This window comes from Sebastes umbrosus, chromosome 24 (assembly GCF_015220745.1).
Source record: "Sebastes umbrosus isolate fSebUmb1 chromosome 24, fSebUmb1.pri, whole genome shotgun sequence".
Lineage (NCBI taxonomy): Eukaryota > Metazoa > Chordata > Actinopteri > Perciformes > Sebastidae > Sebastes > Sebastes umbrosus.
Genome location: NC_051292.1, coordinates 12921710 through 12940475, shown reverse-complemented (window position 1 = coordinate 12940475; position 18766 = coordinate 12921710). Strand labels below are relative to the sequence as shown.

At 41.6% G+C, this 18766-nt stretch overlaps 1 protein-coding gene and 1 long non-coding RNA gene across 3 annotated transcripts in view; one reads left to right on the top strand and one right to left on the bottom strand.

Annotated features, from left to right (window-relative positions):
- LOC119483823 (pseudouridine 5'-phosphatase) overlaps window positions 1–15846 on the bottom strand; it is a 31316-nt gene extending 15470 nt beyond the window's left edge. For both annotated transcript variants that reach the window (XM_037762318.1, XM_037762319.1), the window contains exons 1-3: window positions 15733–15846; window positions 14543–14761; window positions 11864–12093 (exon numbers count right to left, since the gene is read on the bottom strand). In XM_037762318.1, coding sequence (XP_037618246.1) covers window positions 11864–12093; window positions 14543–14761; window positions 15733–15799 — 516 coding nt within the window. In that variant the 5' untranslated portion in view covers window positions 15800–15846. The remainder of the gene's footprint in view (window positions 1–11863; window positions 12094–14542; window positions 14762–15732) is intronic.
- Window positions 14772–18517, top strand: LOC119483874. The gene is made up of 3 exons (XR_005205832.1): window positions 14772–14911; window positions 16144–16185; window positions 17700–18517. It is a non-coding gene; the product is annotated as an uncharacterized LOC119483874 (long non-coding RNA).
- Window positions 18518–18766: the final 249 nt, after the last annotated feature.

Genomic DNA, 18766 nt, shown 5'->3' with positions numbered 1-18766 from the left:
AATCCAGCACTACATCACTTTTTGCACTACATTCACATTTTTAATAGTCACGTATCTCAGTTGTTACTCTGCACTATATTCATTTCTAACAGTTTTCATCATCATTTTTATATATGTTCCTTTTTTACTAATACGTTTGCACTATGGAACTGTGATGCTGGAAACTTGAATTTCCCTCGGGATCAATAAAGTTACTATCTATCTATCTTACTGCTAAATTATCGCAACTTCAACATCATCGTCCTTGCAGCGCGCAGGTTTTGGTTGCTTAGTAACGGCAGGCGCAACATTACAGCAACCTCCCAAGCACATTGGGTAAAAGGATGAAAGCGGCACAGCTGGCGTTTTCCATGAGTTTTAAATGCAGCATGTGAACGGCCCCTTATTTCCTCATCAGTTTCCATTCACTCAGTACGTCCGTGCATTGCCCCTGTTGGTGCAGACCAGTTCTGGAACAGGTCTATGTTGGTGTTATGGTCTAATGTATTTGAGCCTGGATGCCATTACTTCAAGTTCAAATGATATTAGTGCAGCAGAATGGAAATGTTTGTTAAGATGATAGTTCTTTTCTTTTGTTGCAATCAAAAGGAGTCAATCAAAGGAGCTATCTAAAGTTGAATTTGTATGCTGTTTGGAGTCGACTGGTATGACTTTCAGTTTCAAAAAGGCTCTTTTGTGAAGCGCAGCTTGACATGTTTGCTGACTGACACAATGCATTCGCAACAGAGGCGGCTATTACCGCGGCGTGTTTTCATTAGGAGATAACTTACCGCTGTGCCGAGTGTCAAGAGATTGCAATTGGCTCAAAGAAAAGCCCGTGGACAGCCCAAGGACTTAATCAAAAAAATCACCATTGAGCCAAAATGAGTGTCTGCAAATCTCAGAGCCACCCTGCCCTCCCTCCGCTTCGCTAGTGATCAGAGGAGGACCCTGCAGCAGGCTTAACTCACACATTTGAAGTGTGTGATGATAAAGCATCCAGCTAGGAAAATACAAACAGGGAAGAGGGATGGAGCTACACTAGATAGGAGGAATGGACTAAGTGGTTTTAATTCTACTTGGCCATCACTGCACTTTAAACCACTCACTGACCCATAATATTTTGTCACTGTTTATTCCAAAAGCTTACCATCTTGAATATTTTAGAGAGCAGCCTCTCAGCCTGAGCACCGTTTCAAACCTCTCTACGGAAACCTTTCACAGCTTCTCTCTCTCTCTCACAACAGATGCATCTGATCTACGAGTGGCCTTGGCCATGTGGCACGATCAAGCCTCATAGTGGAGAGAAATTAAATAGACAAAGTGATGAGTGATTGGCTGAAGGCCCGCAAACTGCAGCTTGGAAATAGTGAGTTTATTTCCTTCATATCGGAGAGATTCATTATTATGTGAATCCTTGTAAACCCCTGATAGTTTCTGAGGGATGAAAGCCAATAAAGGTACGGGGGTGGGGCAGGTCCTGGATCATAGTTGCCGTGTTGTTGCAGCATCATTATCCGCACATCCAAAGCTCCCGCGGCCGAAAGGGAATTCACCGGCTCTATCCGCCCTGTGTGAGAACCTTTTGTTTCTCTCCCTCATTTCTCAGTGAAAGTTTTAATCTTAATCCACCGCTCCTCCACCAAACTGTATGGTTTAAAAACAGTTTGTAATAAAAGTGTTATATTAGATATGGGTATGGGATAAAGGTTGATATTGCCTATCAAAGTTAATGCGTTGATGCAAATTTGTTTTAACGCCACTGATTTTTTTAACGCAATTTTACGATTGTAGCGGGCTTAGTTTTAAAGCTAGAGTGAAGATACTGGTATCATATTAAACTAAAAAACCCAATTAATCCATTGGTACCAATCATGTCATACTAGCTTGACGCAAAGGAGGTTAAATAACGCTCCAAACTTACACTAAATTTCGGCGAGGAAAAACTGGCATGGCCATTTTCAAAAGGGGTCCCTTGACCTCTGAACTCCAGATATGGGAATGTGTGAGGGGTTTTTGTCCAAAAATCGTAAATGTCCGAAAAAGTTTGAAAATGTCCAAAAAATTTATGAAAATTGTCCAAAAAAATTCTGAAAAAAAGTCTGAAAATGTCCGAAAAAAGTCTGAAACAAGTCAAAAAAATGTCTGAAAAAAGTCTGAAAAAATGTCAGGAAAAAAGATTTTTAAAAAAAGCCCGTGATTTGCATTAAGTAGACTAGCCCTCAACTTTATGCAAATGGAGAATGGCCGTTGTGACGCTCTGTCTCTCGAATCGCGCCGCCACGCTACCAGAATGCATTGCACGACTGCTTACATAGACAATGAATGGGAAGCGTGGAAAGGACGGATCCTGTGGACACGTACCATAGCAGGGTCGCAGGTTTAAACCTCTGATTCTCTACAGAGAAAGGTTCTTATTGGTTTATAAGGCACTTCAGAGGTTGTACTCTATCTCATGTCGGGGCGGGAATAAGGGAGGCCTAAATTAGGAGCTGAAAAAAGAAGGTCTGTGTAGGGTGAGCCTGACCAACAAGACTGGTAGGTGTTTCCCTGGAAAAAAAATCCTCTGATGTACAGAGCATGATCTATTTGAAGTTTCTGGTTTGTTTGATACAAAGAGAAGAAGATCTGGGTAGTTGAAAGGAGAGGTGAATAAAAAAAACAAAGAAGCAAATCAAGTGATGCCGAGCCAGAGGAGAACCGAGCTCTGTTGTTTTACATAACAGTCTTTATTCAGCTGCTGATGATTTATTTAGGCTTGTGACATTAGTCCAGCTGGGACGAGACAACAGAGGGAAGGACTGACTCCAAAACAAACGTAAGATATATATCTAAGGTAGAAAAATAAAGAGCCACATATATGGTTCCTTTATATGCTGATCAAAATTACTGCATGTAATACTGGCGTGATGCTTTCAGCTTCAATAATACGGACTTCCAACAAAATGAGTGAACGTTGTTGATCGATCGCTGCGTAAAGTGGGCCTGGAGTGGGTTTAAGACTGTTACAATCCAACAGGCACTTCTTCTGAAGCATACTGAGGAATAGTACTAAATGTGTACTGTGTGAGAACCAGGATGGAACCTATTAAATATCCAAGGCTGTCCAAGACATTTAGCAGCAGGGTGTGCAGGACCAGAGCTTCCCGTCAATGGGGCACAGATGTCCGCTGCTTTGAAGGGAGAGAACGACTGACACGTCAGGTCAAAACGCAAAGAATTTTCCTCTCAGAAAAAACTGGGTAAGGAGAAAATGATTGGAAACGTAGGCAGACTTATTTGACAAGAGTGATGCAGATCCAGGCCACCGAAAATTTTCCAGATTCTACCTTGTAGACCGGACCCCTGAGAGATGGGTAGGAGCGCTGCCAAGGCTCTGGTGTGTCAAGACATGTCCCCAAACACTGAGAGGCACCCATATCCAGACCAGTGTCACCGATGAACAACGCTTTAGAGGGGCAAATATGGATGACAGGTTAATTTGCCCAACTTTCTCTCTGCCATGGAAATCATGGGAATCATCATTGATGGCACTGGTATTCTGACCCAATCACCACCTTGGAGGGACAAACGTGGAGGATGCATTGGCAGCCCGTGGGTATCTGGTAAGAGCGCCAGGCTTGGAAGCAAAAAAAGAGACGTCTGTAAATCGAACACTCTAATAGTCCTCATTTAAATCGTTAGGTCTTAAAAGCTCTAAAATGCACTAATAGCTGAATCCAGAGTTATTTCTCTTCCTCCGTTCATGTGAATGAGACCCAGACCGAGGCTGGAGCGAGGGCTGGGAGGCGGGGTTAAACGAAAACCCTACTGCACCTGCTCTATGGGCCCAATGGATGAGGAAGATCGGCGGTTGATTCGAGTACTTTATACGGAAGATCGGCGGTTGATTCGAGTACTTTATACGGAAGATCGGCGGTTGATTCGGGTACTTTAAGCGGAAGATCGGCAGATGATTCGAGTACTTTATACGGAAGATCGGCGGATGATCCGGGTACTTTATGCGGAAGATCGCCGGATGATTGGGGTACTTTATGCGGACGATCGCCGGATGATTGGGGTACTTTATATGGAAGATCGCCGGATGATTGGGGTACTTTATGCGGAAGATCGCCGGATGATTGGGGTACTTTATGCGGAAGATCGGCAGATGATTGGGGTACTTTATGCGGATGATCAGAGGATGATTCGGGTACTTTATGCGGAAGATCGGCAGGTATTTCGGGTACTTTATGCAGAAGATTGCCGGATGATTCAGGTACTTTATGCGGCAGATCGGCAGATGATTCGGGTACTTTATGCGGAAGATCGACGGATGATCCGGGTACTTTATGACTCGGCAGTCGAGCCATTTTGGCTTCTTGCGCCACTGAGACACTCTCCAGTTCTTTTTATACATCCATGGAATCTGGTTAAAGAGGCTTCACTGTGTCTAGCTAGGACCCACAGTTGTTGAAAGGCACTATCCACACCAGTGGCACCAAAACTTGCAGTGGAGGACACTTCGCTTTCACACGGCGCGTCTACACCGGAGGCGCTTCAGCCACCGGAGGCGCTTCAGCCACGTTTTTCAGTCGTCCGTCACACAAGGACAGCTGTCTACCAGACCAGTGCCACCACAGCCGTGGAGGAGTGAACTGAGAGGACTCTCAGGGACATCATGGTCTGAGTAGACTCAGCAGAACGTGGAACATATTCTATACACAGCAGCAAAAGGTATAGTGTGATCTCTGGGAAGTGCAGTTGCGAAACGATCAATGAGCACTTAGCATCTAAAGTGACTTCAACCACTTAACATTTACTTACATTTAACATTCTCACATAAAAACCTCTATTCAGCGATATGCATTTGGAAATCTGTGGGCTGGTGTGTGTTTGATGAAGGTATAAGGGGTGAATACGGCGAGCTTTGTCAGAGCTGTAATGGGCCAATTTAATGTTCAGATAGAAAAGTTCATGTCCTAATTGTACCTGATTTGAATATCTGGATTATAAAGCCTGCCCCAGGTGTAACGCCTTGTATGATTAATGGCAAGGGGAAGAACTAGTTATCTCTGGCTCTCTCCCTCCCTATCAGTGTGGGCATGAACTAGCTCACTTTCATGTTTCATTAATCTTATTCAGGCTGCTGAGCACACCTTTGGTAAAATCTCCTGTCTCATCAACACTGTTACATTGGAGTTGTGAAAAATGTCTTTTCTCTCCATGGAAAAGGAGAGCAGTGCTTTTTCTTTCACTTTTGGTCAGCTCAGACTGCAGCATCGACACCACATTACTCACCCGTGAGGCCGCATGAGCGGTGTTCACAGTGAGGGACCGCCGCTGGCGTTCGGAATATCACATCAAATCACATATATTAATACATTTGCTCCGCTGCAGGGGGGACGTTTTCATGAAATCATTGTGAATAGAACACACTACGGTAACTCTTCATACGTTGCATCACTTCAACAGTCATGTGTTAAAAGAATATTTACCATGTGCGTTCAAAATGTACCTTAAAGGGAGATTTGTCAAATATTTAACACACACGAGTCCATGCCTCGACGGGTTAGGGCTGTTTTGGCGGCAAAAGGGGGACCTACTCAATATTAGGCAGATGGTCATAATGTTATGGCTGATCGGTGTATGCGCTCCTGCCGCAATTGGCAGAAGTTGTCACTCCAGGTGTCTCCCCATTGCAGATGGCTAGCCGTCTCTGGATATCTGTCTACGAGAGAAAAGGACTCCGTAGACTGATCCGCGCACTCGGTTTGTGTTTGTTAACGAGGTATTATCTGGCAGCGAGAGGTGAAGCCGACAGCACTTGTTCAGTCAGGTAGCCAATGCTAGCTATAGCCAGCGGTCTGTGGATACCAGCCCGGATGTCAAGAAACACAAACAGCAGAAACAGATGAATTAGTGTGCAGATCTTTCTGATGAAAGTGGATGTCTCTGGTACTGACAGTCCGTATCTGTATGGGATATAACCCATATACTAGGGATGCACCGATAGCACTTTTTTCAGAACGAGTACAAGTACAAGTAATTACATAACGCACGCGCGAGTCAGAGGGTGCAAGCACGTCTCGTCCGCACCGTCGGGGAGGTGGAGCGTGAGCGATAGAACCAGAAAGATTGTGAAGAGAGATTAACATCACGCTGCCGTAAAGTGGTATCGGTGCCGTTGTTTCGGAGACGTTTTGCGAGTACGAGTACCCGATACTGGTATCGGTGCATCCCTACCATATCCAGTATGTAACCCTATTCTTTTGAAAGTGCATAATGATGACAGTTCTCCAGGTCTTTTTGTTCTTCTTGCATAACTATCAATCTAATATTTTAGTAGCGTTTTCGTCTTCCTGCATTTTGCAAAAAAAGGAATCGTCTGAATTTGACAGAAAATCCTTTTATTACCCCGTCTAGGTCTGTCTGTGAGGACTTAACGCTGTGACATGCCTTTCTGCCTGTTTCTCACGTCTCCTAGTGACTAAAAACAAGCTGGTGTTTTTTTCCTCCGAGTTGAGATTAGGGCAGGAAGAGCTGACAATTGGATGTGTGTGATTACCATACGGCTGCTTCTTCTGTTTACCTCCTCCCTCTTCTCTCCCTCTCTGTCTGCTCTCCTTCTCTCCCCCTCTGTCTCATGTTCCTGCCGCTCACCCCTCCTCCTCCTCCTCCTCCTCCTCCTCCTCCTCTCCCCTGTCACGGAGTGGGAGCCAGGGAGGGAGTGACGCATCATCATTCGTTATTCCGCTGAACACTCTGTCGATTCCCCCCTCTGAGCCTCGGTTTCATATCTCATCAAGAAAAATGCCAGCCCTAACCGTGGCTGGCTCCAGATTAAAAAATCAGGTGTGCCGTGCCACAGGCGGACCTATTTGCGGCAAAAAAAAAAGCCTTTCAGATGAGAGGAGAGGAGTTAGCGAGGATATATCAATTGGATGCCTCAAATGTCCCTGTTAAATTAGGTTGTAAATATCAAAAAGGCAGTAAGAGGAAAATGCCACGATTGCTCACTTTTTGAGTGATTTCTTTTTGGACGCACCTTGGTTTTTATAGTTAAAGTGTGATATATGGTGCCTATCACTTTTCATTGAGGTTAAGGGGTTAAAGCATTAGTGATGGCAGACTTGCTCAATGATGAACATCTGATTTACTGTATGTTGGGGGAAAAAAAAAGGTTTACAACCTCATAAAACTATGCTCTTACTAAAGGCTCAGCCTGGAATCACTCCCAGGGCTTCAAATACCGACGCTCGGGCAAATGCTCTGACAAAAAAAAGGAAATGAATCTGTTATCTGTGGCTGTCGCAGGACTGTAATAAGCCCGTCCAAACATTTGGCCCAAATGAAATGATAGTTGACTCAACGGCCTCAATGTCTTGCATTGATAAGTTTCATGTTCTGTTTAGGAGGGCTCTCCATTTAATATTGGATGGGTCAAACAACACAAGACTTTTACTCGGGATCGGCGTTCGGGTCCTGTGTGAAACCAAACGTTGTGTGATTTTTACTGACGACGTCATGTTATGTCACTTACGCCACTGAGAAACATGCCATTAGGTTTATAGCTTGTGTTACGTTACAAGCGTAGTTTTGTTGCCTAAACCTAACCGGCACCGTTTCACGTTAACCTCGTGTTACATCGTTAACCACGACCGTTTGCCGACTGTCCTCAGTGCGTCCCAACCGCGTCGTGCTTGGCCCACGTAAAAAGGCGCCAGGGGTCTGCGGCGATGTCGGCAACCCACCCGACCCGTCTTGAAACACGGACCAAGGAGTCTAACGCACGCGCGAGTCAGAGGGTGCGAGCAAAACCCTGTGGCGCAATGAAAGAGGGGGCCGGCACGCGCCGCCTGAGGTGGGATCCCGGCCCCGCGGGGTCGGACCTGAAAGATGGTGACGAGAGGTTAACGTCACGCTGCCATAAAGTGGTATCGGTGCCGTTGTATCAGAGCCGTTTTGCGAGTACGAGTACATGAGCACAGTATCGGACCTGGTATCGGTATCGGTCCATCCCTCGCCAGGATTCTCTGAAACTTCTACAGAGGGTGGTGAAAACTGCTCAGCACATCACCAGGATGGAGCTGTCATCCATGGAGGACCTCTACACCCAGAGGTGGAGGAAGACCCCAACCACCTCAGTCACAAACTGTTCTGGCTGCTGCTGTCCGGCAGACAGTCCTGCAGCAGACAGTCCTGCAGCATCCAGTCCTGCAGCATCCAGTCCCGATGCTTCACCCTTATACTGAATTCTATCACTTACTGTTTACATTAACTTGATTCATATATAATATATATTTCCCTTCTGCGCTATTTTGTCTTAGATTCTCATTTTGCTTTTTTTACTTGTATGATTTGCTTTGATACATATTTAATGAGCATTGTTGAAGGGAACCTGAGATGCAAGGATTTCACTGCCAACGACTGCTTCTTGAAACTACAGTTGAATGCAATGAGTAATGCGAGTGGGCTGCTGTTAATAAGAAACACTTCATATAAAAAAGTTACTTTAATTTTTTGAAAAAATCTAGTTTTTACAGGATTCATGTTCCAAGGGCATGTTGCCAGCTCAATCTTTGTGTGCAAGGCAGTCCCGAACAAAAGTGAATACAGGAGATGTGCTAGTCGAAGGCAACGCTTAGAAAAGAACAAGAAAAAGTCCACGGTCTGGCCCCCCCGCACCCCACACTGACTGACAAAATAAAATCTGAATATACCCTTTCAAAAGAAAAAAGACCTCCTCTGAATCCTCACAGCACCAACTGATCAGCCCATTTACAAATATAGGAAATATGTTCGTCAGCATAAAAAATACATCTTTATGCAGCCTGGTTTAAATACTGGTCGTTCTCAGGTACAGCATGATAGCCACTGGATAAAAAGAAGAAGAGATAGTGTGAGGATCTGTGGTGGGCAGCTCTGTGGGGGTGTGAATGTTCTTTTCTTCTTTCACAGAAGAAACATTCTCACTGAACATGTCCCATTATGTGGCACTGCACAGTGTAGTATGGATATCGGCCTGCATTTCTGTCGGAGCTCACCGATTATGAGCAGCTACTGACAGCGGTGCATTTAAGGTCACCAGAAGCCCAGTTATGGCCCTTTGAGAGAGTCACTTTGTGGGTACATGTGTGTCTTTGAGTAGTAATGACAGTACATAGTAGGGGTGCACCGATACCAGTATCGGGTCCGATACTGTGCTCATGTACTCGTACTTGCAAAAACGGCTCCGATACCACTTTACGGCAGCGTGACGTTAACCTCTCGTCACCATCTTTCGGGTACTATCGCACGCGCTCACGCTCTATAGGGGACGGGATATGGGACATTTAGAGTCAACGATGAACCTGCATGTCTTTGGACTGTGGGAGGAAACCTGAGCACCCGGAGAAAACCCACGCTAATACAGGGAAGAACATGCAAAACTCCACACAGAAGGGCCCCCAAGCTGGGTTTAAAGAAAGTCAGCTCCTCACTGCCCTGAATATAACGTTAAGCTCTACATATAGCAGAGTGTAGCTGGCCCATTTGTTGTGTTTACTGCCACAGAAGAGGAATAAATCACTTGAAGGCTTCCTAACTTTACCAGCCGCTCTATATGAGAGGCATGTGGGGGGGTCAACCAGCAAAATATACCTTAGAGGCATGTCGAGGTTTAGATAGGGGGCCACAGAACTCGTCTGAAACTAACTTTCAAATCCAAACTCAAGTTCTGAACAGTAACAATTAAGAGCTTCAAACACAATGGAATCGTATTAACGAAGCCGAGCATATCATTCAATTACATATTCATTAGCAAGTCGTGCGCTGAACAATGATCAACAGTAGATTTGTTCAAATTAGCATTCCCTTTTTTTTTTTTTTTTACATGTGATCTACTTTTCATGAAAGTAGGTCAGGTCTCACACTGTTATTTGGTGTCTCTTAGTGAGATGTTTGGCAGCTATTTTAGACTTACTCAACACTGCGAAAGGCTTCCAGAGTGTCTGAAAATATATCTTAAACAGCCCGTGAACCCTGAGAGCTCACCACTTTTGATCAAAGTGCCACAGTCGAAGTGTGCGTCTGTCAGCGCGGAGAGCGGCTGACATCACGCCCTGCCTGCATTACTGCAAATGGAACACATTACCTGCGAGTAAGAAGCCGTCGGCTGACGTGCAGGCAGCTAAATGCAACTAGATATAGGACGTAATGTTCAACATGCTGTTGACATGTAGTTCTACGTCTCCTCTATGTACTGCTGCATCAGATCATCAATCCAGGATGTGTATCCAGTGTGCTACATACCCGTGTTATCAGAGCCACATAGAGGAAACACATAAATTACAGAAGTCAATTAAAAACAATGCAGATACTGAGTGGCCACTTTATCAGGTACATCTGTGAAATATAATGCAATCCAATACAGCAGCTCAGACATAAATTCTGCCTTTAATAATTATGTTCAGCTATCATTGGCGACGCTGACATACACAAAAAAATCGTTTTTTTGCCCTTATTCCGAAAAAGACAATATTCCTACTAAGCTGTTTAAATGACTAATAAAAAAATAAATATTCCACTATTATTGCCATTCCACTAACATTACGTTAGTGTTGTTAACGTTAGTGTGACACCGTTACGTGACATGTTGCGTTACGTGAAATGTGAAATGTTGCGTTACGTGAAATGTTGTTACGTGTTAGGTGAAATGTGAAAAATTGCGTTACGTGAAATGTTGTGTTACGGGAAATGTTGTGTAACATGTTACGTGATGTTGTGTTACGTGAAATGTTGTGTAACGTGTTACGTGATGTTATGTTACGTGAAATGTTGTGTTACGTGAAATGTTGTGTAGCGTGTTACGTGAAATGTTGTGTTACGTGTTACGTGAAATATTGCGTCACGTGAAATGTTGTGTTAAGGGAAATGTTGTGTAACGTGTTATGTGATGTTGTGTTACGTGAAATGTGTTAAGTGAAATGTTGCGTAATGTGTTATGTGAAATGTTGTGTTACGTGAAATGTTGTGTAACGTGTTACATGAAATGTTGTGTTACGTGAAATGTTGTGTTACGTGATACTTGAACTGTGTGTTATGTGAAATGTTGCGTTACGTGTTACATGAAATGTTGTGTTTTTTAAATGTGTGTTACGTGAAATGTCGTGACATGTGAAATGTTGCATTACGTGAAATGTTGCATTACGTGAAATACTGTATTATGTGAAATGTGTGTTTTCAGTTTTGTTGTATTCTTAAATGTTGCAGTATTTTAATAAATACTGTTCTGTGATGTGAAATGTTGAGTTTCATTGACTAGAGCTCGACAGCAATGACAAAAAAAGGAAAGAAAAGCAGTTGGAAAGTAATAAATGTTGTAGTGGCAACCAACTTTCATTTGGCTATTCTTTGGGACGATGCCATTATTTGAATACCATGTTTTATTTGAGAATACAGTCTGTGAGCAAAAGGAACCGCTGGATCGATCAGATTTCAATACATTCCTCCCTGTCGCGACTATGAAGTGAAAGTCCAACACTCCCTCACTGCTCTGTGGGAAGCAAACTTGTACTTCACTCTTACAGTCAATACTGTGTGGGTGGCAAAGTTGGTCCAGAACTCCGTTCTTATATTCTGCAGTCACATTTTATTATGTACACCGATCATTTGTAGCTCTGCTGGAGAGAGCGTGAGGCTCCTGGGCTTACGTTCACATACACTAAGATTAATCAAAGGTGAAAAACGCAATTGTGTTTTCCTAAAGTGCATCTAGCTCCCTCCACACACAGCTTTTCCACTGACTCTAAATGCATTTTACAGCATTTAAATATCACTACGCTTCAAACAACACTTGAACTAGCAGAGCCTACATTTAGATGAACAAGCAGGTACTGGTACATGTGTAACCGGTTGTCCTTACCTTCTCTGGAGAAGCTGGAGGGTTGAATCTGCCGGCGCAGACCAGGAAGGAGTCCGGTTGAGGTTTGCTGTTCTTCACGTCGGGATCGTCGCCCAGAACGATGTGGTCGAACCGACCGAAGAAGTCTCCGTGTCGGCTCGTCTTCAGCTTGAACGTCACGCCGGCTGAGCTGGTGGCCACGGCGATGGGGATGTTGTGCTTCTGTAGATGCTGCACCAGTTTCTCCACACCTAGAGGGACACATGTTGCGAAATGAGACTCAGGGTTAGACTAATATATGACTGTAGAAGGCTAGAAATCCCTGTTTATACGGAGCTCCACAGGGCAATTCCATACCAACTCACCACGAGCTCCCGGTTCAGGTCATGGATTTTTCTTGAAAACATTCATTTGAAAAACTCCAAATACTTTACTATAGATATATAGATAGATAGAGATAGAGATAGAGATATTTTGAAAGCTTTACTTTTATGGGAGTAATTTAAGTTTCTGCAAACCAGAATCGGTTTTATTTGCCAAGTACACACACACAAGGGATTTGACTGCAGCTTTTATGCATCTCTCTACTTACACAGAAATAGAAATAACAGCTATAGGGACAAGGACAACAAAGCTGGGCAAATAAAGGTGAGGAATAGACAAAAGGTGGATGAATAAATATTATACAAATATATATAAAAAGCACCAATGACCAACAATAAAATAAGAAATAAACAAGCATTTCTTACACTTGTAAAAGCCATAGAAACATGAACTATTAAATATTAAATCTCACTATCACATCAAACTGCTTAATGGTGAAGATAATTATGATTGAACTCTTTTATATACTTCTGGGTGTGTTGCAATGCATTTTGGAATAATCCTCCCAAAACCCGTTTCAGGTGGGATTAGCCAGATGTTACGAGTTGACGAGGTCTGAAATTAGCTCAGAAAAGTGGGAAATTGCAAAATAGTATGTGCACTGAGCTAAGGAACCGAATATTTTGATCATAGTAGTGATCATAGTATGCAACACACCATGCCATTACAAGCTGGAACTTGCACATTTCCTGAACCAATGAAAAACAGGGTCCTCAGTAGTGCAAATATGTACATTTGAAATAAAACAACTGAATGTAATATTACAGCCATGTGAAAAGTACAACAAAATAAAAAAAAAGATTAAATGTTGGAGTAATACAACATATTTTATATTTTTTTGTATATATCTGCCATAAATATTAACATGTTCCCTTCAAAAAGTTTCAAGGAAATTAAGATAATCCTTCTTGGGAAGTATACAGTCAAAATATCTTAAAGGTCCCATATTGTAAAAAGTGAGATTGTCATGTCTGTTATATTATAAAACAGGTCTAAGTGCTATATAAATACTGTGAAAGTATCAAAACGCTCAATATACGGAGAAACACACACAGCCCGTACTCAGAAACTGTGCGTTTGAAACAAACCGTCAGGATTTCTGTACATTTGTGATGTCACAAATCTACAATATTTAGACCATTTCACAGTTTTAAATGTAAACATTCTAAATGTGCCCCAGTTTAATTCTGGTTGCAGTGTATGTGAATGACATCAGCTGACAGGAAGTAAACATGGACCCAAGCTGTTGCCTAGCAACGCAATTCCGTTGCAATTCCGTTGAAATGAGCTAAAACGGAGCGTTTCGGACAGAGGATAAATACAGGCGTATTCAGGCAGATAGTATGAGGAAAATAAAGTTTTTTTTTTAACCTTACAGCATGTAAACATGTTCTAGTAGAAACACTAAATACGTATAAGTATAAGTATGAACCTGACAATGAGCATGATATGGGACCTTTAAAAAATAAATATTTAGCAAGATATGTGGCACCATTTTTTTAATGCAGGAACAAATGAAAAAGAAAGTGAAAACTAGTGGAGATTAAAGATTCTTCATTTGAGTAAAAAACATTTTTTTCCGGGATGTTCCGTACAAATTTCAACTTCCAAATCTTAAAAAGTATCTGGAGTAGAGCTATAGGATTTTACAAGGTCCCATGAATTTAAGACATGATTCTTTTCACATGAAAATCCACGACATGATCTGGGAGCTCACGGTGAGTCGGTATGGAATGGCCCCACAGCTACTGAATATGTTTTTCTTATCAATGGTTCAATGGTGAGCCGAGAGCCGAGCGGAGTTGTGGGAGGATTTTAATCTACAGCTTCAAGGATGACGGTCTATAAAGATGTAATAAAAACTCCCTCAAGGAACACGTTCCGGTTAGGTGAAGAGAACATGGACACTGAACACTTACATACCCTGTAAACGCTGCCGCTCCATGCTTCACCACATATCACAGCTGCATCCTAATTCTGAATCATATAAAGTCCACGGCAGGTAAATGTTTTATTAAACTAGACCAATACAAAGGTGTAAATAATGGAAGCCTGGCAATAACTCCACTGTTTGTCCTGGGAAGAGCACTCATACTTGCTGCTTAACTACAGGTCCTGTGAGCAAGACTGTTGACGTCATCACGCCAACTCGTCCTCCTTTACAGCCTCACTGTGTATATACTGGTAATAATGGGCCATTGTAGAAAGGTATATTGTTATGAACTGGTTGCCAGTTGTCCATCATGCGTTTAAAGGGAAATGCCATTAACAGTTCTGTTCTCAGGTGTCAAATATGGCGAGGTAACTCAAGCATACCTGGCATGAGTTCGGCAGAGGCAAAGATCCGTTCTTGTATTTGTCTGGTTTCAGCGAGGAGCTCCTCGGCCGTCATCGGAAGCTCCAGAGCGTCCCGGATCGTCTGGGCAGCAGTCAGAGCGTTTTTACCCATCACCGACGCCTTCACGTCCCAAGTGTACCGCTTCCCAAAGCGGTCGCACACTTCCTGGAAGGACACAGTGTACAGCCGCTCTGTGTCTAAAAAATGAGAAAATACAAAATTAATACCTTTCAGACCTTTAAGATTGCATATGAATGGAACCTTTGGGGCACAAATCTATTTTAGCTTATTTCAGAAAATGACAATAACAGCTGGATGTGAAACTGTAGCTTCAGTCAAAAGAAAATGTAAGTTATTATATACTACTAAAAACGTTATTATGCACTAATAAAAAAGTGCAGAATTCAACATTAGGCAATATTTGCACTATTTGTTTATATCATGTTTATAGCTTACTTTGTATATTGTATATTGTTAGAAATTCATTTTTTTTATTCTTATTTTATTCTAACGTTTTTATCTATTCTTTTGTTATTATACTGTTATCTTGGACCAAGAAAACCAAAGCAAATTCCTAGTCATCTACCTCTTACACCTGGCAATAAACACCATTCTGATTCTGATTAGGCTATTTCTGACCAGACAATAGCAAAACAAATACATGATCAAGGTTAAAAGCTTCACATCATTTAAAATATGAGGTCATTTTTGACTTGATCCATGTTTAAACTGGTCAGTAGATACACATATTTAATTCGGCACATGTCTGATTAATGAACTTTAAACCTAAAGTCTGTAAAACATCAACTTTCACATGTTGGTTTCCTGTAGCCTCTTATGAGGGTAACATGGTAACCAGGTTAAACAACAGTAAATATCTAAGGTTTGCAGTACATATAGGTATTTTAAATGTATGCCGAATTCACCCGTAGGTTATTAATAAAACACCCATTAAGTCATATTGCTCGGTGTGACACGTTATTTTGACCCTGTGCAAAGAAATCATGAATTTCAACTTTTCTCTATGGAGTTCGGCGTGACAACTCTGCACCACTCACGATTACGAGCTCAAAAGTGAATGAATGAGTTTCTCTATCAACGCAGCTTTAACGTAGGTGCAACCTACACACAACTACAAGATATGACACAAATAAGGACGTTTCAGGACCTAATAATAATCCATCCATGTCGAAAATGACATGGCTCACGGGTTGGTAGGTACTCGGCGCAGACATGCTTGACTGTGGACTTACTTCCGGGTGGAATAATGAAGGGAGAGGGGCAGACAAAAAAGTAACCCGGTGTATATGTTCTATCATAAAAAAGGCTGCTAATGCTTGTAATAGTTCTACAACAGACTCAAAGATGGTTTATACACGTTCTTAACTGAACTGGTCCAAAAAATAACCACGAATGACATATTTTAGTGTGAAATCGAGCTTCAGCCTGCTCAGGGATGCTTTTTAGTCGTCCCCCCAAAGTAAGTCCACACTGAATTCCTGCTTCATTTCTATTTTGAAACTTTTTGTGTTGTTTTGTCTTTGTTTGTTTGTTTGTTTGTTTGTTTGTTTGTGTCCAGAAACATCCTGAAGTCGTCACCTTAATGTGCAATTTCCACTTCGTAAGTACTCACTACTCAGTTTATTCACAACACAGTTAAGATAAATAAATATGTCATTAAATGCAGCAAAAATAATGTTAAAAATAAATGTAGCCATTAATTACTTGATAAAATGTGTCATAAAGTGATATTTCTATTTTAATTTGCTTCTTTTATATTTATTTTTTTATTAATTCTCTTATTTATTTACTCTTCTGTTTAATTATCCCTTTTATTTATGTATATATCTTTATTAATTTTGAAATGTACTTATTGTGGCTTTTATTGTGTATTCATTTATTTATTTTTGCATTCATTTATTTTTAATTCATTTTTAAAGGTGTGTAATTATTCATTTATTGATGCATTTATTCATGATAAATGTTGAGTGACAGCCCCCACATTTGGATAATAAGGCAGAAATGTATAAAGAAAAGAATACAGAAATAAATAGATAAATGCAAAAATACAGAAATAAATACATACATTAAAAATAAATATAAAATAAATGCAAAAATACTAAATAAATAAAAAATAAATGCAAAACTGAATATATATATTTATATATATATATATAAAGGCGCTGCGACTGATTCAGGGCTGAATGGGAACTTTGCTGCATGCCATCAGTCATCTCTTTCTACCCTTTTTGTCGACTCTAATGGCTCATAAAAATATGAAATCCTTTAATAGACATTTATTAGCCACATGACCATAAAGACTGGTATGAAATTAAACAATAGAGATCCCGATATTCTGACTTTTAGAAGTTGCAAAAACATTGGATCCTACATTTCCCATGATGCAACTCAATTGCATATTGTCATTAGACTCCCCTCCTTGTAAAAGCCCATATCTTTTCAAACTCCATACCTTTCTATAATACATTCGTAGTCTACAAGCCCCAGCTATGATGACATCACTATGACATCATCAGGGTTCTTTTCCCAGACTTGACAAAGGTCCTCCACGGCCACAGAAGTGTTTTCGCAGGCTGAGTTACACTAAGTAAACTGACTTTTATGTGAATATCCACAACTTTTAAATAAGACACACAACTTCTCAGACGCCCCTCTCCTACACGCTGAATAACAAATGTTTTTTATGAAGTTAAAATTCCGCGTACATCTACATCTCCGTCCTCCAGAGTGTGTCACCGAGACGGGCCGCGGCAAATTACTGACAAAAAGGCTGTTCACTGCATTGTTAGCGGCGCTGTCACATTTTTTCTGAATAATTGGAAGCTCCGTGTTAACAGAGTTTGTCTTGTTAGTGTGAAAATGTCAGGGGAATGAGAGAACCCTGTAACCTGGACAATCTAATGAGTTTATGGATTTCAGGTCTAATTGGGGGACGGTGAGAGTGAGATGGAGGCTCCGGTTCCGTCGAGTGTGCTTTGTGCCAAATTGCGTAGTTTAGGGAATTGCTCAGACTCAGCTTGGAACACTAAGTAGGTGCAGGAACCATGTGTCTTACTAAGGAAAAGTACTATTGTTTGGTGTAAAAAACTCTGACAAAAAGTATTTTTGTTCCAGCAGGATGGTGGTTGCAGAGGAAACAGCAGTAGAGCCTGATGATGCCTCCAATCCCACAAATCAACACAACTACAAAAAGATGACAGTCTGGGAGAAGTAGCAGGAGATTGCTATGAAGCTAGCCCGGAGCGACTCTTTGCTGTCTCGCTGAAACACCCGTGTGTCTGTAGATATAAATAGTGGAGTGGTAAAAATCACAGCCAGGAAACACAGTTAGTTAGTTTTCACATCTCCCTCTGGAGTGCTGCGGAGAGACACTGTTACAATTAGACTGGGAGATGCTGCTAGTCACAGCTTTATGTCTGCCTGCCTAATTATTACACCGAGATCCATATATAAACACCGCGCCGGCTTTTTCATTACAGTTCAGACGCCAACCAGTGTAGCCCGTCTTTGATGTGATGATAACACACATTTTAATGTAGAAATGATCAAGACACTGATTGGCTCAACTCAGCCATAAATCCCCCTTTTTATATTTCCCTCGCTTTGTCCACAATATCATCCATGCTATATGCATTTTGTACAAAGTTCTGCAAAAATGATTGTCTGCTAACCCTTTGTTCCTCCACTCTGTGACAGTTTTTGTCTGTGTTAAAATACTACCTGTACCTAGATCAGTTGAAATAATGAAGGTGATATTTTTAACACAAAGCCCCTCGTCAAGATGGGGATACAATATCGTATAATAAAGCAGAACCCATGAGGGATGATTCTGGTTTAAAGGTCCCATATCATGCTCATTTTCAGGTGCATACTTTTTTTTTATGTGTTTCTTCTAGAACATGTTTACATGCTGTAATGTTCAAAAAACTTTATTTTCCTCTTACTGTCTGCTTGAATATACCTGTATTTACCCTCTGAAATGCTCCATTTTAGCACATTTCAACGGAATTGCAACAGAAATACAACGGAATTGCGTGGCCTGGGAACAGCTTGGGTCCATGTTTACTTCCTGTCTGCTGTTATTCACATACACTGCAACAGGAAATAAACTGGGACACATTTAGAATCTTTATATTTAAAACCATGTAATGGTCTAAATGTAATTGTATATTTGTGACATC